This window comes from Miscanthus floridulus, chromosome 2 (genome assembly GCF_019320115.1).
Source record: "Miscanthus floridulus cultivar M001 chromosome 2, ASM1932011v1, whole genome shotgun sequence".
Taxonomy (NCBI): domain Eukaryota; kingdom Viridiplantae; phylum Streptophyta; class Magnoliopsida; order Poales; family Poaceae; genus Miscanthus; species Miscanthus floridulus.
In genome coordinates this window covers 7,483,921-7,508,839 of record NC_089581.1, presented here as the reverse complement: position 1 = coordinate 7,508,839, position 24,919 = coordinate 7,483,921, and the positions used below count along the sequence as shown (strand labels likewise).

General features: G+C 49.2%; 1 protein-coding gene across 1 annotated transcript; it reads right to left on the bottom strand.

Annotated features, from left to right (window-relative positions):
• Positions 1–167: 167 nt before the first annotated feature.
• LOC136516201 (protein argonaute MEL1-like) lies at positions 168–23,935 on the bottom strand. Its single transcript, XM_066509565.1, is given in 23 exon segments — positions 168–574; positions 2,393–2,424; positions 2,519–2,636; positions 2,690–2,767; positions 2,818–2,953; positions 3,044–3,107; positions 3,190–3,252; positions 3,335–3,480; positions 3,634–3,774; positions 3,858–3,978; positions 4,066–4,238; positions 4,325–4,444; positions 4,701–4,772; positions 4,874–4,981; positions 5,081–5,197; positions 5,277–5,415; positions 5,800–5,906; positions 6,011–6,111; positions 6,210–6,343; positions 6,438–6,587; positions 6,676–6,881; positions 23,049–23,561; positions 23,564–23,935. Coding segments are annotated over 23 exon segments (3,258 nt in total). The 5' UTR covers positions 23,798–23,935; the 3' UTR covers positions 168–389.
• Between the last annotated feature and the right edge of the window lie 984 nt (positions 23,936–24,919).

The following is a 24,919-nucleotide window of genomic DNA, read 5'->3' as shown; positions in this document are numbered from 1 at the left end:
TCTACAAGGGCCTGACCACCCAAGGTTCAGAACCAAATATCAATCAAAATGGCTGGGAAAATACTTCATGTTAATATCTCCAGAAAAATAACATGTCACCCAGACTAAGCAGCAAAGCAGATAAGATAATAACTGATCAAACAGAAAGCAGGCAAGAACATAAAACTTATGGAGTGCTTGCATTGGTTTCATCCAAACAGAGTTTTAGGCCTTCAAGACCGAGCTCCAGTCATAACCTAGCTACTCCGAATACCAAGAGATGAAAATATGAGCAACTAGCTCAATATCAAGGACAAGTCACTCATAAGATTACCAGAAACATCCATAAAAAGAAGAGAACATCCCATCATCTAGCAAAAAGAAAGCTTGAATGCCGAACTTGGAGCAGCTCAGCAGTAGAACATAACGTCCTTCACGTTGTCCTTGATCTTCGGAAGTTGACGCACCTCCACAGGCCCCTCCCGGGCTACTGTCTGCCCGCTGCTGCCAGGGGTTGACCCACCATCTGAGCTTTCACCTTCCACATAGTAGCGTGCACGGAATGCGGCAAGGTGGGCGTAGTAGGCTAGCGGGACTGGAAAGCAAAGAACACCCCATTAGTGATGACTGGTAACCAACTATTTTGCATCTAGTCTACATCATAAAAGAGCACAAGGAAATGATGCATGGTTTCAGAAAGGGGCTCTTGCATTTTTATCCTTGCTTTGTATCAAAATTGTAATTTTACCCCTGTTTTTTTGACTTTGTGAATTTACCCCTTTGTTTTTTAAAAGAAACACCACTTTGCCCCTATTCCGTCATCCTCCCTTAACGGTGTTACATTTTATACAAAAGGACAGAAATGCCCATGTGATTTTGCCCCTGTTTGTTATGCCTATTTGTGATTTTGCCCCTGATTTGGGAATTAGACATTTATATTTGATCAAATATATTTGACCCAACTTGCAACTATTTCAGTTCAGATTTAATATCCAAAAAAATATTCAAAATTTTGGCAGCGCCTTAGCAGTATTATGATAGCATTATGACTAGGCCTGGGCGTTCGGTTCTAACCGAAATTTTGGGTCAGTTTTTTCGGGTCGGTTCTAACCCAGCCTCAGGCAGCATATCAACACAATTTGTATTCTCATCGAACAAAATAGAGAGGAGATCGAGTCTTGTATATACATTATTGAGCACACAAGTGAGAAGATCGAGTATTCGAGTCTCATACTACATAGATGCGAGATTCCAAGCTACGACGACTCCGTTTGTACTGAAGCCAGGCTGCTACTTCCAGATTTCCGGTCATGCTTCTTTGCTTCTTCCTTTAGGACCTGGCGGACGCAGGAATCCATGGAGCTTGCCGAATCGCCGTCGCTCGTCCCTGCCTCGGCACGCAGCGCTGCAACGGTGTTGCTTGGAGGCTGGCACGGCGGCACCGGCGGACCCGTGGCAAGCCGACAGCCCCCCTGCTTGCTCTGCTGGTGCGTTCGCTACTCACGCTCGGTGTGGCCTGTGGCGGGCGATGCCGGGACGTGCGGTCGGACGCCACCGGATCCCCGCGGCAGGGTGCCGCCGCCGCCTAGCGCGCGCGTGTGCCGAGACCCGCGGGTGAGCGCCGCGACCTCCCCGCGGCCGCCTAGAGGAAGCCCGCGCCCCGCCGATACAGCCCCCGCTGCCAGGAGGCAGCCCCGCCCCGCTGGTTCTTCCGCCGTTGCCGCCGTCGGATGCAGCCGCGTACGAGACTTGGGATGAGGCGACCCATGCTTCTGTTTGGGATGAGGCGATAAGGATAGAGGGCAGTGTGGTCATTTCGCCTTTGCTTTTCAGATTTATAATTTTTTTAATTCGTTTAATCCATGTCCATTTGACGGACGTCTAAAGCAGGGGCAAACGGACCATTTATTTCAAAATAGCAGGAGTAAACATACAAAGTTGAAAAAGCAGGAGCAAAATCACAATTGGACTACTGAACAAGGGCAAGAACACAATTTTCCCTTCAAGAAAATAGTTGTTCACACGATAGTGACAGCTGTACAGAGCAACAATAGGACTAATAATAACAAAGAAACAATGATCATGAACCCAACAGATAAAGATGGTGTTAGAGCTGACAACAATATTCTTGAATGTAAATTCAAATAACACATTGCACAGATGTAGAGAATACCGTTCGTGTTCACTAATCAAACTACATTGCACTGGTTGAGAATACATCTACAATTTAAATGAAATGCTGCCAATGTGTTCACTCATTGAACCACTACTCCCAGTTTGCAGTTAAAATCGTATCAAAGAGCTTGAAATTTTCTCATGTTACAAGCTCACAAGAAAGAGCCTCATATCAATGAAAGCTTCAGCTGAGCAGATTATGATAGGAAACAGAAGAGCAGCTAGAATAAAAACTTACCCACTGATACAGCACGGGTGCAACGAGCATAACTGCATTTCATCAATTAACAGTAGACAGATGTTAGGTAAACCAAAGAGTCAGAGAGAGAAAGAGCACTCGAGAGTGAAGAGGAGTTGAACTTACGTGTAGCAAAGATTGTTGGTCAGTGACTGCAGTGCATCAGCAGTAAAATGATTCTCATCATAGAGGACATGGTAATGGGTGGGCCGACTTGTTCCGTGACAAGAAATATTTTTTGACGCTCAATATCTGATAAGTGCTGTTCTGGAAAAGAATGTGCACCGAGGTACCAACATACCTGAATACCAGCATGACAACACAAGTAGAAATCAAACTCGGTTGGATGGCAAATCTGTTGGTCAACCACAGTTCCTGCAGCACAAGTAAGGCACAAAATAACCCCAGATCAGCAAATGCTTAACCGGGAAGAATGTTTCCACTTTTATCAGTCATATCACGCCTTCCATGAACCTCAGGGAAAAGCCTTGTGTGATGTCTTTTCTGGACAACCACAAATGTGACTGGAGGTAGATATCCCTCCTCCAAAGAAGCACAAGCCTTGAAACGGAAAGGGACACAACCATTGACATGGGCATACGACAAAGCAAACCATATTTGACAGACAAATTACGACGCTGGAAATCATACCTTTCTCATGGCATCCATTTCATGAAGAAGTACATGGCTGAATTGACCTTCACTTACACCGTCCCTGTATAGGCGTGATAAGTCAAGATACTTCACTCAATAGCGTAGAAAAAATGAACCAAAAACAGGAATCTGGAACACAACACCTATAGAATATTATCCTCTCAGGCCTTCTGTTTGTCTTCCTGCGGAAAGCAATCAGTAGCTCCCTGCAAACAAGACCATGTCAGTTACCCAGATAAACCATTTGATAACTAACAATAGGTCAACTCAGATCAATCAAAAACTTACCTGATCATGCCACCATTAACATTGTGCCCCTTCTGCGGATCCTTAGTGACAGTAAACAAATCTTCTATAATCTCTTGTCGGTGTGGTTGAGCAGAAACCAGGCCTCTGTACTTGGTGATTTCTGGCCAGTCCATTGATGCCACCACCTACACAATTCCAACGAAAGTCAAAGTTAGCAGCATGATAACTTATTTTTACATAGCTCAGATTGCACTAAATTATGAACAGGAATATCACATTGTAAGCAAATCATACAACTGAAATATGAGATAACTTGACAGTTATAAGAAGAAACTAACAGCAGCAATGGATGATGCAGAGTCCTCTCCTGGTGGGGGGTGTGTGACATCTGCGCCAAAGATGATTGTTGGGACTTCTGACACAAAGGGTATGCCATTGCGTACAAAGGCTCGCTCAAGAACCGTGTTGCGCCCACCAACCTGCTTAAATGAAAGGAATTAATACATTCCTGCATGAAAGAACCAAAAAAAAAACTTAATGCAAAAAATATAGGTTTTTGGACCTTGACGTTGATTTTGAGTGCAACATTTTCCAAATATTGCTTGTTTGGCCTGCTAGCATGCTTTGGCAAGCAACACTGAGATACAATTCCAATGTCAGTCTCACAGACTCTTTTGATTTTACTTGCAAAAGTAGGAGAGTCATTTATATAACAAAAATCCTAATAAATTGTAAAGGTGTGTATGACCCAGACCTAGAGACAAGTATGCATACCATAAGAACCACTAACATCAGGCAGAATTACGATTAGAAGCTGCAGCTGATTTCCCACTCCTTGTTGGGCAAGCATTTGTGTGGCTCTCCTGTGTACATCTCTCAAAGCATTCTCTATATGGTTAGGAGCTGCAGACTTGACATCAACAAATGGACGTGGATTGACAACCTACAGGGATGATTAGAAGTTAACTTCAATATATAGTGAACTGTCTGGAATGACTTGAGAACACATACAGATAGTAAAGAACTTACCATTCCAGTTGCATTGCACATATGAATCAGATCCATACAGAACCTCTGTACCTCATCAGGTCGCATGCGTGAAAAGTTCAAACAAGTCCAGTTATCAATAGTTCCTCCGTTGATCATTTTCTGGAAAAGGGTACCAGAACAGTGGTAAAAAAAAGCTTTGTTACATCTAGAAAGACTGGCTAGAAAATTTGGTAATGATAGTTTCAGCATTAAACAAAAAGACACTACTAAAAGCTTGACAAACATTTCCCAGAAAAAAAAAGATTGACAAACAGTGCACAAAGATGCTGGACAAGTTCACAATAAATTTATTGACAACTATGGCAATGCTCAACTAACTTCAGTGATAAATTTCTAGGTAAGAACATAATCTCACCTTATTGAGAACGTTCCATTGTCCAACACTTGGCGCACAAGTTTTCTCCCTACCAGAGTCATGATATTTCAACTGAAATACAACAAAGAAACTGATTATTCCTCAAAGAATAAAACAAAGGTGATTCCTGGACACTAATCTTTGAGCAAGGAAAACAAAATTAGCAAAGTTACCAGGGGTGGAGGCAGCACACGGGCTGGAACAGTCACTAGATCACTGCTAACTTTGATGCCAAACTCCTGAGCAAACCTATCATCTGCATACTTGTTATGCAGAACCATCTATGTAGCACATAAGAAAATTTGTCATTAGAAACGATATCCTGCAGAGATAATAATTATTGTATTAAACAGCAGAGGAATAAGGGTCCAGAAGAGTACATCACGTATGCTCTGCTCCCTGTCCTGGGGACGTTTACATGTTGCTCTAAGTATGTTGGTCACTTGTCTGTCATTAAGCTTCTTAGAGTATCTCTGCCCTTCTAGAATCTTGCAAACCTACAACCATATTTTTTATTAAAACAATGAACTTAACATGAATAATTCAAGTACAGCTGAATGATCATGGATACAGTACCTCCATAGGCAAATATACAGGTCACGAATCACTGCCAGCCTGAAGGCAAGGCCAAGAACCATACTTCAAACTGTAGTTGTATTTGTCCCAGAAGTACTGCACAACAGTCTTTCTTGTTCCTTTATCATCAACAGGAAATCTAAAATGACAAAAAGGAGCCGTAAGTTCATGACACAGTGTTGACATAGGCCAGATCGTTCCAATTGTGATATAGTAATACTACAGCTATTTAGCAGTTAGTAAGTGATGTGCCAGTAATTCAGAATTAATATTCATTAGTGAAGAATTAATATTCATCAGTGAACACAAATCATAAACGTCAACCTCAGACTGAATATTCTTTCAACATATTTATTACTCCTAGACCCTGTCTTATACTTTGCCTACCCACATACAAACATGCACAAAATACTCAAAACTCAAGGCATAACTTGCAAAGATTAATCTTAGCATTAATATTCCAGAACATAAATGCTGTAGAGAGAAGGGAAAAGAAAGGCAGCATTTGCATATAGATACTTACATCAGCTGGCTCATAGGGATGGAAGTAACCCCTGTTATCTTGTATCTTCTGATTTGATCCTGTTGGTGAGTTGTTTCAATGCGAACTCCACCTAATGCTTTCTTTACCTGAACACAATTAATATCATATAAGATCACTCAACAAAAAGGAGCCAATAGGAGGATGTACTGTACAAGAAGCTTTCTAGATTGTCAGTGTGTAAAAACATTACCTTCACACGATCCCTGTCCGACAAAGGCCGAGATGTATCACGCATGTTCAGGTACTCCTCCACAAATTTGATAACTGACACAGGCTTAAAAAAGGATGTTGCTGATATGTATGCAAAAGGCAACATTAAAACCAATGTTAATTACCAAAACATATCAAACAAAAGGCATGGGCCAACAAAAACATAGACAGGCTATTACCTATATTCAGTGAAAGCCCCATTTGTGTTGGGCGCAGGCTTTGGTAGTAACCCCTCCAACACTCAAGCCCCTCGCCAATGTCGCCTCTGTGACCAAAAGTAGTAGAGAAAAAGGATCTGGAAACTGTGACATAACTGCAGTGACATTTAACCAAAAATTTGTCAGTACCCTGGATAAAAGATTACTAAAGCAAAATTCAAAGCAGGAAACTGTGTGTAGCTATTATACTTCCAAGATGGCGACTCCCTGAGGACAACATCAAGTACTTGTATGGTTTCTTGAGGCATATCCCTCTGTCTTCCACGCAGAAACTGCTGAAGGTGGTACAAATCTGTTCTCCCATCAATTCGAATTGTGATTTTGTACTCCCTCTCTGACCTATAAATTGAAAAGGATTAATATGTGCTGGTGAGAGATAACTTTCATGTAGTACTGAAAATTGGACCAAAATAGGATCTCGGAAGACCTTTCTTTCTCCTTCTTTTCTGGATCAACCAGCGTAACGACAAACTCCTCTGATTCAAAAGGAAGTGAACCAGCAGTATAAAGACTCTTCCTTCCATCATAGGCAGGCAGTTTGCCGCCCAGAGCTGTCTTCCCTTGCAACTTGATGAGTTCATTGAGAACTTCCCTGTTGGTTTGTCTTGACTTTGACTCAGGATTAATAGACACCTAAAAGACACATAAATGCCAGGCAAAATGAATTATAATCTTTTTATTGAGATCAACTAGACCATGGTGTCGGGTTCATAAACCCGGGGTCCCTCATGGACCGGCTTCCCAACAAAGACTCGGCCCAGCAGACAACGTTGCGAACCAACGCGCAACTCTTGGGTCGGCCCAAGTACCTAAACGACATGCCGGAAGGGCGATCCAATCTCCGACCGGAGGGCCTGGCCGAGGAGGAATGGCGCCCGCTTCCGACTCCGGCCCGCCTCTCCGACCGGAGCGCTCGCTTCGATCTCCAGCCCGCCTCCGGACGGCCTCTCCGACCGAAAGGCCTAGCCAAAACACTACTTCCGACTGCTACCCGCTTCTCCGACCGGGAAAGCGCCGAACCCCTGCTTATAGCTCCTCTCCGACTAGCACAATCAGAGCCGACTGGAACCAACCGACCGGGAAAGCCTGCTCGATAAGGACCAGGGAATGGACGGAGAAAGTAAGGCAGGGTGCACAAGTCAAAACCACAATACCAGGGACCGTACCCTGTGCACCTGCCAGACCGTACCCTGCGACCCTCCCAGTATGACAGAACCCCAACAGTGTTGTAGGCGCCGATATTTTCCCTACAGTGTTGTGGGCGCCATCAACTCCTATACCGGACAAATACGGTAAGGCTCCCCACATGCCTCTGGCCATTAACAGTGTTGTGGGCGCCGACATTTATTGTACCAGGCGAACATGGTAAAACCCCTTACAGGCCTCTGGGTATCAACAGTGTGGCAGGCATCGACATCTGCCATACCAGAAGAAGACGACGCAACCCTCCATATGCATCCGACATTGAACATTATTGTGGACGCCTACCATCATCTTGTACCCGTCGGCGTGGACAACAAGACTTATCAGCATACAAACTCTCTCCCTCTCACTTGTAAGGCCATCCCCTTTATCTATAAAAGGGGATGCGCTCTCTCCAAAAAGATGACTTAGTTCATTCAGATCAATCAGTTCACTTACATTAATCCACCCTCTGTAACTTTAGGCATTCTAAAGTTATACCGAGTACACGCTCAAACACTTAGCACATAGCAGGGCTTCCGTCACTCTCGGCCCTTCAGACCAGAGTCCGACCGGGCCTCTTGTACCCCTCATCTTTCTCCCTTCCGTTTGTAACCTCACAGCAAACTTCGAGTACCTGGGCTCAGGAATAAAGTCACCGACCGACTCAAACTAGACGTAGTGCACGTTGCCTGAATCAGTATAAACCCTGTGTCATTGAGTGCTAGGCCACCTCTGATCACAACGTATGACAAAACTACAAATATTTACTTGTTGGTCACTTTCTGCACCGACAGTTGGCGCCGTCCGTGGGGAAGACGTTGTACGTCCAACACTTTTTGGTCATCGGATGGCCCACTTTTCCGCCACCTTCGCCATGGCGGGCTCAAGCGATATGACTCGCTTCGGCTCACTGGAGTTTCCCGCACTCCCACCTGTTGGGATGTGGGTTCCACCCGTCTTCGAGCCGTCCCAGACCTTCCTCTTCGAAAGCCTGGACTTCGTCGCCGACCGGCTCGGCGTACTACACCTCCGCGAGGAGGCACTTGTTCTGGCACCCGTCGGGGGGGCGCCCTCCATCGGCTCCGGGATGCACAACGACTTCAACGACGGGGCGCCTGCGCTTTATTCCGAGCAAACTCTCTACTTAAATCCCGCTGTGAGTAATGTACATACTGTTATTTACTCTCTATTTACCATCTCCCACCGATTATCCGGAGGAACCGTATTATCCACACCACAAACACCGTACGACCGGTTCCCTTGCGGCCTCGTGTCTCTCTATTTACCATCTCCCACCGATTATCCGGAGGAACCGTATTATCCACACCACAAACACCGTACGACCGGTTCCCTTGCGGCCTCGTGTCCCCCGTGGACGCGTGCACTCGGGGGCTCTGAGGGACGCTAGCACCGCCCCCTCTTACATCCGAATTCGTGGGAATGGCGAGCTATGCTCCCACCACTTTCCGTAAACTCTTGGACGACGAGGTCGAAAGCGACGGCTCCAGCATCGGAGACGTGGCACCTAGACACCATCCGTCCTGAGAGTGCGCTATGGCGGAAGCTCCGAGGCAAACGCCGATGGTTGCGGAGTCCGTGCAGACTCACACCCCTCCGGACCCACGTGCGGGATCCCTCGCGCTTGCACAAGGGCGCGCCGAGGAGCTATGACAACGGCGGCAGAACCAGCCACCGCCTACACCGGCGCGCTCGGTGCAGCACGTTGCGCCCCATGCGCGTGACCCAGCGAGCGACGCTCGGGGTCGCGCCCGCCAGGTCCAGCACGACATCATGAATGAGGGGAACAACCCCCCACAGTTCGCTCAGGCTAGCCAGAACATCGCCGCTGTGGCAATGCTTCTGCACGGCGTTCCTGAGCCCATCGACCCTCAGGAACGGGCGGTCTACCAAAACCTCTAGGCGCTGGTGGAAGCCGCCACTGTTCAACAGGCAGAGAGCTCCACATCGTGACTCCGACTCGCACCCTCCCTCCCCACCAGGGGAGTAGAGACGCGCTAGATGGATCGCTCCATCCGCTCGCCGCTGCAACCACCAAGCGTGGCACACGAGGCCACAGCTGCGCCGCGGTCTGACCCGGCGCATGCTCCACACCGACCGCCGGCACGCGAATGGCTCGATCCGAACCAAGAAGCTCGTAGCGTCATGGCTCGATCCGACATGATGATGATGTTCATCGGGCGCCGGTGAGGACAGGCGACGCGGGCCCCGATCGGACCATCGAGGGGAGCAGTGAAACGTGCCCCAGGCATGGTCGCCAGCCAGATGACCGGAGTCCCAGCCCAGAGGGCCCGGGACCATGGACCTTTGGCCAACGCATCCGGAGGGCGCCGTTCCCACGACGCTTCCAACCGCCCACCAACATCACTAAGTACACCGGGGAGACGAACCCCGGTATATGGCTCGAAGATTCTCGGCTCACCTACCGAGCCGAAGGGGTGAATGATGACCATTTCATCATTCAGTATCTCCCCATCTGCGTAGGGGAACATGTTCGAGCATGGCTCAAATTCCTCCCGCACGACAACATCCGTGACTAGGCGGACCTCAAGAGGATCTTTGTCAGAAATTTCCAGGGGACGTACGGCCGCCCTGGGAACTCCTAGGACCTCAAGAGCTGCCAGCAAGAGCCCAGCGAGTCCCTATGGGATTACATCCGTAGGTTCTCCCAACGATGCAACTCCCTCCCTGATGTCGTCGACATAGACGTCATCAGCGCATTCCTTTCTAGGACGACCTACGAGTCCCTGATCCACAAGCTTGGCTGCCTAAAGCCCCATACCACCCGTGACCTGCTCGACGTCGTCACGAACCACGCCTCTGGCGAGGAGGCAGTCAGAGCGGTCATCAACGGAGGCCATAACAAAGGCAAGGCCAAACACAAGGACCAAGACGAGGACTCCTCCTCGCAGAGGGGCAAGAAGAACAAAAAGGATCGGCACCGATCGGAAAACACCACGTTGGTCGCCATAGCTGATCGCACGGGCAAATAGCCCTAGCAGGCCCTGCCTGACCACTTCAACAAGCTCATGGATAGCCTGTGCACCAACCACGCCTACCCCGTTAAGCACCTCTACAAGGACTGCGAGTTCCTCAAATGTTTCCTATGATAGGCCGGCGGGCCGAAGGAAGGAGACGGCAGCCAAGAAGGGAGACACGGTGAGCAAGGATGGGGACAACTTCCCCAACCCTGAGGAATGCATCATGATCTTTGGTAGATCCGATGCTATCTACTCCAAGCGCCAGCACAAGGTACGCTATAGGGAGGCATGCACCGCCGAGACCGCCGTCCCTTCCTTCCTTAGCTGGTCAGAGTCTCTGATCACCTTCGATCAGAGGGACCATCCCTCCCACGTCATGAGACCAGGATGCTACCCACTCATCGTCGACCCCATCGTCCGCAAGAAGCGCCTCACCAAGGTGCTGATGGATGGAGGCAGTGACCTCAACATACTCTACGTCGACACCCTCGATGCCATGCGCATCCCCCAGTCAAAACTCCACGCAGCAGGCTCTCCCTTCCACGGCATGATCCCCGGAGCGCAAGCGTACCCACTCGGGCAGATCGACCTGACCGTCACATTTTGCAACCGAGCCAACTTCCGCTCGGAGGTTCTCACCTTCGAGGCGGTGGACTTCCCAGGGTCCTACCATGCCATCCTGGGGCGGCCATGTTACGCCAAGTTCATGGCTATCCCCAACTATACCTACCTCAAGCTGAAGATGCCGGGACCAAATGGCGTCATCACTGTGGGTAGCGCCTTCTCGCATGCCTTCACGCGTGACCACGAGCATTTCGAGCTCACCACTGTGGTCGTCAACTCATCCGAGCTCGGGGAGTCCTTGACCCTAGCAGTCCCGGACTGCAATAAACCAACATCCTCGATGGCCTTCTGCCCACTCAAGGAAACCAAGGTGGTGGGGATCGACCCCACTGACCCAAGCAAGACGGTGCGGATCGGGACCCAGCTCTCGGCAAAATATGAATGTGAGCTCGTCGACTTCCTGCGCGCCAATCGCGATGTCTTCGCATGGTAGCCTTCTGACATGCTGGGCATACTGCGGGAGGTCACCGAGCACGCACTGCATCTCATCCCAGGCTCGATGCCCGCTAAGCAACGCCTATGCCACTTCGATGACGAGAGGCGCAGGGCCATAGGCGAAGAGATCACCAAGCTCCTAGCAGCCGGATTCATCAGAGAGATTCCACTCCAACTGGCTTACCAATCCCGTTCTTGTTAAAAAGAAGATCGGAAAATAGAGAATGTGCGTTGATTATACTGGCTTTAACAAAGCGTGTCCAAAGGATCACTTTCCTTTGCTGTGCATAGACCAGATAGTCAACTCCACCTCAGGTTGCGAGATCCTCTCCTTTCTAGATGCCTACTCAGGCTATCACCAGATCACGATAAAAGAGTCCGATCAGCTCGCAACCTCATTCATCACCCTGTATGGTTCATACTACTATGTAACCATTGCTTTCGGCCTGAAGAACGCTGGCGCCACCTACCAAAGGTGCATGCAGCAATGCTTCACCGACCAAATCGACCCGCTCGATTAGCCTGATCAGGCCGAGCGACCGAAACCAACAATCGCCGTCTATGTTGATGACATAGTGGTCAAAACGGCTCAAGCTTGCGACCTTATCACAAACTTGGCCGCAACGTTCATGAACCTCTGAAGGTTAAACATCAGATTGAATCCTGAGAAATGTGTTTTTGGGGTTCCAAAGGGGAAGCTGCTAGGATACATTGTGTCCGAGAGCGGCATCGAGGCCAACCCTAAAAAAATCATGGCCATTTCCAACATGGGCCCTATACGCAACGTCAAGGGCGTACAAAGGCTCACCGGCTGTCTGGCTACCCTGAGCCGATTCATCTCCTGGTTCAGCAAAAGGGGGATGCCACTCTACAAGCTCCTCAAAAAGACGGACGCCTTCGTCTAGACTAAGGAAGCTCAGCAGGCTCTAGAGAGCCTCAAAGCGTCCCTGACATTAGCCCCAATCCTCGTCGCTCCCGAGCGGGGATAACCCCTCCTTCTTTACATCGCGGCAAGCAACCATGTGGTGAGCGCCGCCCTGGTCGTCGAAAGAGAGGAGCTAGGACACCACCTTAAGGTCAAGCGGCCTGTGTACTTCGTTGGGGAGGTACTCACCGACCCCAAGGTCTGGTACCCCCAGGTGCAGAAACTCCTATACGTCATGCTGATGGCGACCTAGAAGCTCCTGCACTACTTCACCGACCACGAAGTCGTGGTCGTCACTTCATACCCGCTCAGAGACATCATCCGCAACTGCGATGCCGTGGGATGGATCTCCAAGTGGGCACTCAAACTCATAGGCCACGACATCAGGTATATCTCCTGTACCGCTATTAAATCCTAGGCTCTCATGGATTTTGTCGCCGAATGGATAGAGGTGCAGCTACCGACCCCGGACGTCACCCATGAGTACTGGACAATGTACTCCGACGGGTCCGTAATGGTGTCCGACTCGGGGGCTGGAGTGGTTCTGATCTCCTCAGACGGGAGTAGGCTCCTCTACGCCATCTGCCTCCATTTCTCAGCATCAAACAATGCCGCGGACTATGAGGCCCTCATGAATGGGCTGCGCATCGCCATCGAGCTCGGCGCGACGCGACTCTATGTCCACGGCGACTTGGAGTTGGTCGTTGACCAAGTCATGAAGGAGTCCTCCTGTAAAAGCCCCCTCATGGCAGCATACTGCCAAGAGGTACATAAGCTTGAGGACAAATTCTAGGGGATCAAGCTGCATCACGTCCCCTGAAAGGACAACAATACCACCGATTTTCTCACAAAATTGGCCGCCAGGCGAGATCCGTCTCCGAGCGGGATTTTCATCAACGACCTCCACGAACTGTCTGCTCGCGTCCTAGAAGGTCCTATCCAGACACACCCTGATGCCAAGCCAGCGCCTAGGGGCTCCGACCCCGATGCCAAGCCGGTGCTCGGGGGCTCCAACCCTAGTGAATCAGTGACGATGTCACCCGCTGACATCGCCGTGCTAGCACTCGATCAAACCAACTGGCAAACGCCGCTACTCGCCCACCTCCTCGAGGAACTTCTCCCACCCAAAAGGATTGAAGCCCGACAGATCGCTCGACAAGCCAAGACCTTCATCGTGCTCGGTGACAAACTCCACAAACAGAGCCCATCGGGAGTGCTCATGGAGTGCATCCCTACCAACCAGGGAAAGCAGCTCCTTCTCGAGGTCCATGCCGGGATCTGTGGACATCACGTGGCCCCAAGGTCGCTGGTCAGAAAAGCCTTTTGTCAAGGTTTTTACTGACTCATCGCATTACGAGATGTAGAGGAGGTCGTCCGCAGGTGTGAGGGATGCCAATTCTATGCTCGGCAAACCCATTTGCCGGCACAGGAGCTTCAAACCATCCCCATCACCTGTCCATTCGCGATCTGGAGCCTCGACATGGTAGGACCCCTCAAAAAGGACCCGGGCGGCTTCACTCACCTGCTCGTGGCAGTCGACAAGTTCACCAAGTGGATAGAGGCGAAGCCCATCATCAACATCCGCTCGAAAGAGGCGGTCAAATTCTTCCTCGACATCGTCTACCGGTTCGGCGTTCCTAACTGTATCATCACTAACCATGGAACTAATTTCACTAGGAAGAAGTTCCTGGACTTCAGTGACGGGAACGGCATCAGGATCGACTGGGCCTCGGTCGAACATCCACGAACTAACGGTCAGGTCGAGCGTGCCAACGGCATGGTCCTCCAAGGACTTAAGCCACGCATCTTCGACCAACTCAACAAGTACGTTGGACGATGGGTTGCAGAGGTCCCAGCGATCCTCTAGAGCCTAAGAACGACCCTGAACCAATCCATAGGATTCACACCCTTCTTCCTAGCCTATGGAGCTGAAGCAGTATTGCCATCCGACCTCGACCACGACGCCCCAAGAGTGAAGGCTTTCGACTGCGACCGAGCCGTGGAGGCTTAGCAAGACACTATTGACTTGCTCAAGGAAGCCCGCAAGATGATCATCATATGCTCTGCTCGCTACCAGCAAACTCTCTACAGGTACCATGAAAGAAAGATCAAGGGAAGGATCCTCGAAGTCGGTGATCTCATACTCCAGAGGGCCCAATCAATGAAGGAGAAGCACAAACTCTCTCCACCATGGGAAGGCCCCTGTACGGTGGTAGAAGTGATCCGATCAGGCGTCTACCGACTGAAGGACGACAACGGCAACGTTCTCACCAACACTTGGAACATTGAATAGCTACGTTGTTTTTTTCCCTAAATTCAGTCTTACCTCTTTTATTCAACACTTGCTCTTGTAAAGCACCCTAGCCCGAACACTTTCAGCCCGGGTCGCTCGGGGGCTCCATGAGGGTACAATACTAAATACTACCTCTCTTTTTTATTATCACATGGTAAAAACTTTGTCCCCGAACGAAAGTGCATTCCATTCCTTTGATTACCCTACGTAACTTTGTTCTTACTCCCAACCGAACGCACCCCGCCATGGCCTACAGTTACGAGCAGTCGAGCCCCGCGGGCCATGCCTAGGTTCTTAAATGCTGTAGCCTACGGAATGAACGGGTAGATGCAAAAAAAAGAAAGGATAAAAACAAAGCTATGCTAGGATAAAAACAAGGAATGGATAGTAATTCTATCACAAAACAGAACTGATGTATTCATTGATACAAAAACTATTCACACAGGGGCTCTCCCATTACATTTGCTGACTACTTCTACTCCAAATACTACTGTGGCCGCTCGGCGGCATCAGCTAATATTGCTGGACATAACCACCGCCGCAAGGGCCCTGCCCGGTTTCGCTCCCTCGACTTCGGCAAGCACAATGGGTACCTCAAGGGCGTCGCACCCATAGATGCTCAGCAGAAGAGCATGGAGCTCCTGACCTTCTTATGCAGTCGAGGCAGCTTCTGGGCAGGGACGCTGCCCGCCAAGGTATGGCCACCATGGTTGGAAGATATCTCATCAAACTTTATGAACTGGCCAACCTGAACAGCTGCAAGGGCGAAACCTCCCACCGGCGCAGTCCCGAGCGTCTTCCTCTCCGACAAGGCTCTCTCGGAGAAGACTCATCGAAGGGAGTCCACATACGGCTCCATCCCAATGAAAGCCTCATAGACGATGACGAAGCCGGCGACATACGACACCCTCCAGTGCGCCACCTCCTTCGGCGGAACTAGCCCCTTCTCGGCGAAGGTAGCCATCACTATCTCATCTATGTTGGGGGACCTCCAACTCAATGTCGCACTCTGATATCACGAACGGGTCTATGAGTTCTCCTTTTCCTTCTTCCTTCCCCTATTTAAAGAAGAGGCAAAGCAGTTGAGGAAAGGCGAAAGGATTGGGGCGAGAAACCCTTTCCCTTCCCCCATTCAATGCGGATGGGAAACGACGGGACGCGCCCTGACTGATGGGATACACCCTACCCGATGGAACGACGCCTGGTCAGATGGAACATGGCCTAGGTATGGCCCACCACTACCGCACGTTAGGCATGAGAACCAAAGCGCCACCACGCGTAGGCAGCTCTCTACCTCCCCAGGCGGGACGTGAAAAAACCCAAACAACGGGTTTCCTAAGTCAATCGAATGACTTAGGAAAATGCCGAGAGACAGGTAAGGAGCAAAGGAACGCCCCATGTAGGCCATACTGACTCCATCATGAACGACGAGTACGGGTCCCGATCGGGCATTTCCGATTGGAGCTCTTCAAACCCCGTCACTCGAGTCATCAAGATAACATTACCGACCCCCACTCTTTCTTTATATAATCATTCATACATCCATACACTCACTCATTCCATGCACCTGTGCCTTCTGGATGATTCGGGCTCGAATCGTCCGGGGGCTCGGGGGCTAAAGCATTACGTATGTAGTCAAATGCACCACAATGCTCTGTGTTGCGTTATGAAGCGGCAGTTGCCTCATTCAACATGAGCAACGACTGATCAGGGTTCGAAGGTCGACCCACAAAGGGCTTGAGGCCGCCTCGCATCAAATAGAGGCAGGGGAGAAAAACACAGATGAGCCCCATGCAGCCCTCTCCCAGTCTGCCCTGAAGCAAATAGGGTTATCTCAACCTTCTCATTCGATCCTAAACCTCTGCCAAACCCACAAAATCTCCATCGAGGGGAGGCTAGCGGGCCACCCGGGTTGGTCTCCAAAACGACCCAGACATCTGCCGGGTTGTAGGTAAAGGAGCACTGGAATATCACAAGAGGGCTATGCCGACCCCGTCACGAACGATGGACCCGGATTCCACTCGATCATACCCGTTAGCGAACTCACCAAGCGCATCACTCAAGCCCAAGCGATCGAGGCAAGCGACAAAACTCAGCCCCACCGGTTGGAAAAAACCGAGGACGGGGTAACGCACAAAACTCAAACTGACCCCTACCAAGCCCAACGGGACTCAGGGGTTCAAGACACCCAAAAAAATGTCTGGGTCTACGACCCTGAACTCGCCCCATCCCTCGGCTATGCCTCAGCTACGCCCGATGCCTGGATCTACACATCGACACATGGGTTTGCGACCCTGAACTCGCTCCATCCCTAAAACTAACTGCCTCAGCTATGCGGGCTACATCGACGCCAGGATCCATGAGTCTGTCTTGCCCGATCCCAAAACTAACTGCCTCATCTGCGCAGGCTACACCGATGCCAGGATCCGCGAGCTCCGTCTCGCCCGATCTCAAAACTAACTGCCTCAGCTGCGCGGGCTGCACCGACGCTAGGATCCACGAGCTCCGTCTCACCCGAGCGGGTCCATCTTGCCCAATCCCTAAAACTAACCACCTCGACTGCACACGCGCCTGCTGACAACCCCCTAGGCGATTCTGCCCAAATCACCTAAGGGCTCGGGGGCTACACCCGTGGGTGCACTCGTGCACACCCGCTGATAAAATGAAACTTTCCCCACTGGCAACACAAAAACCCCCCAAGTTATTCTGCCCGAATCGCCCGGGGGCTACACCCGCGGGTGCGCTCGCGCGCACCCGCCATCAAGACAAAAATCCCCTAGACGACTCTACCCGAATCACCCGGGGGCTCGGGGGCTCCTGTCGGGTTCATAAACCCGAGTCCCTCATGGACCGGCTTCCTAGCAAAGGCTCGACCCAGCAGACAACGTTGCGAACCAATGTGCAACTCTTCGGCCGGCCCAAGTAACTAAACGATATGCCGGAAGGGTGATCCAATCTTCAACCGAAGGGCCTGGCCAAGGGGGGACGACGCCCGCTTCTGACTTGGGCCTGCCTCTCCGACCGAAGCACTCGTTTCGGTCTCCAGCCCGCCTCTGGACGCCCTCTCTGACCAAAAGGCCTGGCCAAAACACCACTTCTGACTCCTACCCGCTTCTTCGACTGGAAAAGCGTTGAACCCCTACTTACAGCTCCTCTCCGACTGGCGCAATCAGAGCCGACTAGGACCAATCGACCGAGGACACCCACTCGGTAAGGACTAGGGAACGGACGGAGAAAGTAAGGCAGGGCGCACAAGTCAAAACCGTAATACCAGGGACCATACCCTGTGCACCTGCCAGACCGTACCCTGTGACCCTCCTGGCACGACAGAACCCCAACAGTGTTGTAGGCGCCGACATTTTTCCTACAGTGTTGTGGGCGCCATCAACTCCCATACCAGATAAATATGGTAAGACTCCCCACATGCCTCTAGGCATCAATAGTGTTGTGGACACCGACATTTACCGTACCAGACGAATATGGTAAAACCCCTTACATGCCTCTGGGTATCAACAGTGTGGCAGGCACCAACATCTGCCATACCAGAAGAAAACAACGCAACCTCCCATGTGCATCCGACATTGAACAGTATTGTGGGCGCCTACCATCATCTTGTACCCGCCAACATGGGCAACAAGACTTAGCAGCATACGAACTCTCTCCCTCTCACTTATAAGGCCATCCCCTTCAACTATAAAAGGAGATGCGCTCTCTCCCAAAAAGAAGACTCAGTTCATTCAGATCAATCAGTTCACTTACATTAATCCACCCTCTGTAACTTTAGACATTCTAAAGTTATACCGAGTACACGCTCGAACACTTAGCACATAGCGGGGCTCCCGTCGCTCTTGGCCCTTCAGACCAGAGTCCGACCGGGCCTCTTATACCCTCTATCTTTCTCCCTTCCGTTTGTAACCTCACAGCAAACTTCAAGCACCTGGGCTCAGAAATAAAGTCACCGACCGACTCAAACTGGACGTAGGGCACGTTGCCTAAACTAGTATAAACCCTGTGTCATTGAGTGTTAGGCCACCTCCGATCACAACGTACGGCAAAACTACAAATATTTACTTGTTGGTCACTTTCTGCACGACACATGGTTTCACACATCACAACATACAAATAAACACTAAAAAGTTAGTATCCTTAGTGGAAGAATAATGAAAATCTCATCCTAGATGCAGTAAACAAGACAACATAACAAGTTACTTATCCTAGGGTTAAGAAAATGTAAAGCAACTTACAATGAAGTATGAAGGAAATTGTCAAGTTCTGGGTGGATTGACAAGCCAATTAAGCTATTGTGGGGTTGAAGAGGATCTGCATTTTGGGGGTGGTGGCCATGGTGTTGGTTGCTTCGTGCGGCAGAGCCTGGTATGCCAATTTGGTTACGACGCTGCCATGGGGATCCAGTGGCGTGGCCTGTTTGGCTAGAAAAGGACCCAATCTGGCAGTCGCAACGAGCTAATTGATTAGGGTTCTTCTATATTGCTAAGCTGCGGCAGGGGAGAGGCGCGGCTTCCCGGTGACACAGCAACACGCGCATGCGGGCCGCCCGCCGCTGAGTTGATCCGAGCTCGGCGGCGGCGGTGGAGAGAGAGCGCGCGCGGGTGTTGGGGATTGGGGGGCGAAGTGGGACCATGGAGGAGGAAGAAGTGTGTAAGGGGGTGTTTAGATGAGGTGACTAAAGTCTAACCGGTGTTACATCGGATGTCATGGTTGTGGGGTATTCGCATACTAATAAAAAAACAAATTATAAATTTCGTCAGTACTCCACGAGACGAATTAATTAAGCATAATTAATTCATCATTAGCATATGTTACTGTAGCACAACATTATCAAATCATAGACTAATTAGTCTTAAAAAATTCATCTTGTAAATTAGTCTCAATCTGTGCATTTAGTTTCGTAATTAATCTATATTTAATACTCCATACATATGTCAAACATCCGATGTGATAGAAGCTAAACTTTAGCGACAGTAACCAAACATGAAGTAACTTTAATGTTTTTTACCGTGTACGAAAAATGCAATCCGGCAAGGTGTGCCATCTAGGTCTCTCTACTTTCAAAATACCAATTCTGGGTCATGAACTTGGCTTCGGGTGCCATCTAGATCCAAACGAGCTCGAATGAAGATAAAGTTTATATCAAAATTTTAGCCCTCGATAGGATCCATAACTTTGTAGTTGAAAAGTTTTTTAATTAAAACTGTTTAGGGTCCCAAAATACTGTTGTAAGTTTATAGGTTTTGAAATTTAAAATTTAAATTTATCAAAAAATCTTGGATGTTGACATGGTCTATATGAAAGTTATATTTATCAATATAATCTACAACTTTGTAGTTGAAAAGTTTTTTATTTGAAGTCGTTTAGTATCTCAAATATGTGTTATAAGTTTCTTATTTCCAAATCTCTAAACTTATAACACATATTTAGGACACTAAACAACTTCAAATAAAAAACTTTTAAACTACAATTTTTTAGATCGTATTGATAACTATAACTTTCATATAGACCATGTCAACATCCGAGATTGTTGGATAATTTTAAATTTTAAATTTCAAAATATATGCACTAACAACAATATTTTGGGACCCTTAACAGTTTCAATTCAAAAACTTTTCAACTGCAAAGTTGTAGATCCTGCTGTGGGCTACAATTTTGATATAAAGTTTGTCTTCATCTGTACTTGTTTGGACCCGTTTGGACATAGATGACACCCAAAACCAATTTTATAGACCTAGAATTAGCATTTTGAAAGTAGAGGAACCTAGATGGCACCCTATGCTAAGTTGAAGGACCGCCTATGCGTTTTCCTTTTTTTCAGGTTACACTTGTAAACATGACAGAAAAAATAATAAAACAGCGTAACAGTAGAACAAATCTACTTAATAATTCAAATAGAGATAGCAAACAGGTCATTAGTTAAAGAAGCTTTAACTTTAAACAGTTCCTTCACACATTTACGGAAGTGATAATAAAATTACAATCTTAAAGACATACACTTCGTTGGCTGCTAATAGTTGAGGAAAAAAAACTCAAGCATTTGTAAAACGCGGTTCACCAAGAAACCCTTCGTTCGAGAATTTACTACGTTCAAAAAGCATCGATCATTTATGTACCAAAAGAAAAGTTACTGCCCTAGACAAGAACATTGTAAATTTTTGTATAGTCAATCGAAGATGAGAAAATTCCAAGAAAAGTTCCAAAAAGGAAACGACACAAAGAATCTCCCCCTCTCGTACAGACAGGTCTCCTCTCCTGACCAACTTTGGAAATATGTGCTGCAGGGCATGGGAGGGTCACTGTAGAAACCCCACAATGGATCTGACCGTGTTCTAAAAACAAAAGTTCAGCTGGTAAGGAGATCGCAAAGAAGAGCAACAACAACAACCAAAAAGCGGACAAAAGTAAAGATGCCAAATATGTACTATCATCCAAGCACGCAGCTGTTTCATCAAAAGCTTCTACCTCCAATGGCAGGCAAACAAAAGGACACATCCCCAACTTGGTACAACCGTCTGAAGAAGCTGCAGGGATTTTGGTTCATGGATGTATCTGCATCCATGACGATGCATCTGCATTATTGTTTCTTCAGATTTTGGTTCATGGATGGCCATCTCTCACACAAGAAAGAACCACATATGGAACTGAAAGCAAGTTCCATGTATACAAAGCTCAAGTCAAAAAGGTAAAAAACCGAGCAGCACAAAAACTGCATCTGACAAATCAGAAAGGAAAGAAGAAAAAGGAAAAGAGATCAAGACAGCACGGCGCTGGCCGCTGGGGCCTTTCTGCGCAACAATGGAACGTTTTGGAGTATGTGTTACACGACACGAGGCTCACTGCAAGCCGAGGGAGAGATTTTAATTCAACAGTGCCAAAAACTAACTAGTTTCAAATGAAAAAAGACGCAAAATATTCGAAAAGAAAATCCCTACCTCTGAAAGCTGAAAAAGCTTGTGCTCAAACGACGGCCAACGAAAGAATACGAACCAAACGGATGCAACCGAGCAAGTAGATGCAGATCGATACGATTTCCAACGCATCTGCGCGGTGATTTTTTCTGATTTCATGTTCAGGCTTGCCATCTTTCGCGCAAGAGCCTTTTACGGAACAGGGCACTGATCTGCAGTTCACTTCCTCGATGCAAGAAACAACAGTCCAAAAAACAAGAGCAGAAAATCGTTGCAGAGAAAGCCTGCCATTTCTTTTCGAAGGCGTGGGTGCTGATTGCAGAACAACCTCTCATAGACTGTAGGGTCTCGTTTAGATTGGGGTTAGAAATTAATATTCGACACTGTAGCATTTTCGTTTGTATTTGATAATTATTGTCCAATCATGGTCTAACTAGGCTCAAAAGATTCGTCTCGTAATTTACAATCAAACTGTGTAATTAGTTATTTTTTTTATCTACATTTAATACTTCATGCATGTGTCCAAAGATTTGATATGATGGAGAGAGAGTGAAAAAACTTACAATCTAAGGCCTCGTTTAGATTGGGGTTAGGAATCAGTATTTGACACTGTAGCACTTTCGTTTGTATTTAACAATTATTGTTCAATCATGGCCTAACTAGGCTCAAAAGATTCGTCTCGTAATTTACAATCAAACTGTGTAATTAGTTATTTTTTTATCTACATTTAATACTCCATGCATGTGTTCAACGATTTAATGTGATGGAGGGAGAGTGAAAAAACTTGCAATCTCAACGAGGCCTAAACAAGGCCCAGAGTTGTGGCCAGATGAATAGCAGTCCCATCACCGAGGCAACAGCACCATGGACAAGAAGAGAAAACACAGGCTTTAGCGCACAGAGCCACAGCCTGCCATTTCTTTTCGAAGGCGTGGGTGCTGATTGCAGAACAACCTCTCACATGACTGTAGAGATGTGGCCAGATGAATAGCAGTCCCATCACCGAGGCAACAGCACCATGGACAAGAAACCGAAGCAAATTAAAGAGAAAACACAGGCTTTAGCGCACAGAGCCACGAACAGAAGCCCCACATGAACGTGCATAGCAATATATAGCATAGCACTGGAAACGCAAGATGTTCATATGCTAGTAGGCCAACGTTCCACGGATAGCCAATTACAAACGAGAAACCACAAGAACAAGCAGCAGAAACACTGAATCTGACGGATCAAGAACAAAAAAAGCAAGAACCAAAACGAGAGCAGACCATCATCACATGTTATCACGTCATACGTACGCATATCCATATACCAGACTCACGCGCACACACAGGACTACCAGATCTTACCAAGCATGCATGGATACGAGAAGATACTAGTACATGAGGGGGGAGATGGGAAGGAGGAGGGCTAGCTCACATCATAGTGGAACAAGTTGTTGTCCGCGGCGTTGACGAGGAAGTGGTTCGCGCGGATCATCACTTTCTTCCCCACAGTGGCGAGGCCCGGCCGAGCCGGGTGCGCGAGCCCCTTCTTGGAGACCGGCGCCAGGTCGAGGTCCGACGCGTCGTCCGCACCGGCAGCAGCCGTACCCTGCGCTGCCGCCGCTGGCGGCGCCAGCGCGGTCTCGGAGACGAACAGCTTCTTCTCGGCCTCCTTCGCCAGGGCCGCGGGCGACGGCGCGGAGGAGGCGGCCGGGTCCGGCTCGGACGCCGGCGTGGAGGCGCTCTGCGGCGCGGGCTGGCGTGGAGGCGCCGGAGTGGAAGACGGAGCAGCCGGCGACGTCGCCGTCGAGGATGGTGGCGGCGCCCTGATAGTGACCGGGGCTGCCGGAGGCGCAGGCGAGAAGGAGACCTGGGAGGCCGCTGGCGCGAGCGCCCTGAAGACAGCCGCTTGCCCGGACGGCCGGTACACGGCCATCGGCACCCCGGCCCGTACGCGCCCTGGTGCGGCATCACCATGGGCCCGCGGTAGCCCATCGGCACCGGGAGCAGGTACAGCCCCGGCGGCGCCGGCGTCACCGGGCGCGGCGTGGAAGGCGGTGGCAGCCAGATGAAGGGCCGGCCTCCGCCTCCGCCGCCACCACCGCCGCCTCCGGATCCCCCGGCTCCTCCGTGGCCATACGGCGGGCGCTGGTCCCCGCGGTCGCCGCCGCGGCGGTAAGCCATGGGAGAAGGGTTGAAGCAGAGGCTCTGGGGTTGGTGGTTTCCCTTGGCTGTGTATAGGAACGAGGGAAAGCAGAGGAGAGGGGAGCGGAGCGGAGCGGAGCGGATGAGCAGGTGAGGAGGAGAGAGGGCCGCTATTAGGCGGAGGGGGCGAGGAAACCCTAGAGCCATGAGCCGGGGCGTGCAGCACGTACGCCGTCTCCACTCTCCACTCACCGCAACGGTAGCTTTACCGCGCTCTGTGTGTGTCCGTACGAGTGCCTAATCATGATTAGTGACTGGCTTGACGATCAAGGAATATTAATTAATGCAACAGAAGCCACTGGATGATTAGGTCTTTCTTAATTCCTTTAGTAGGGCCCAGGGTCTTTGTTAATTAACAAGATCGGCTAGATGCTTGGATCCAGGTGGAGCATGGGTGTATATGGACATGGTGCACACATGCATGGACAACACAAAGGAGTGGTGTGAGAATGAGAATAGACCTTTTTGCCCTTGAGAACCATACCTGGCACGCTGTGGGCGTGAATAGCAGTTAGCCCCTCAGGTTTTCCATATATGAAGCTAACTTTGGTTCCTCGCTTCCTCTCAAGTTAAAAACGAGCCAAACGAACTAGCCCTCAAGATTTTTCGTCAAAAAAAACTAGTCCTCAAGATTTTTTTTTTGGTTTTAGCTTTGTTTCAGATCTGCTAGGTTGAGAGTTGGCTTGCCATGCACATGTGTCGCTCCATGCATGTCAACACCCAGACATAAAATCATGCGTGGTTTACTTGCAGAATAATAAGACAATATTATGCAAAAGCCCCCAACAATCAAATTCGTTCGATAATCAAATGTAGTTTCTTGGTTAAGCATAGTATTCGATTTGAACCGCCTAGCATTCCATTTCCATTTGAACGTTATCATCCGGACCTGGACACATACTCCACGTACGGTGCAAATTCCAGTTTGAATCAACAGTTGAACAGTCTCATCTCATCTCTCCGCTGGGGAGAGGCCACACGTATGGCTGCAAAAGGTAGCAAGGCCACATGGCCGCCCGGGGCTGGCTGCAGGCGCTGCAGGGAGGACTGCCAGCGCCAGCAGAGAGCAGCTGGTCGGGGGACTGCTGCATGCAGGCGCGC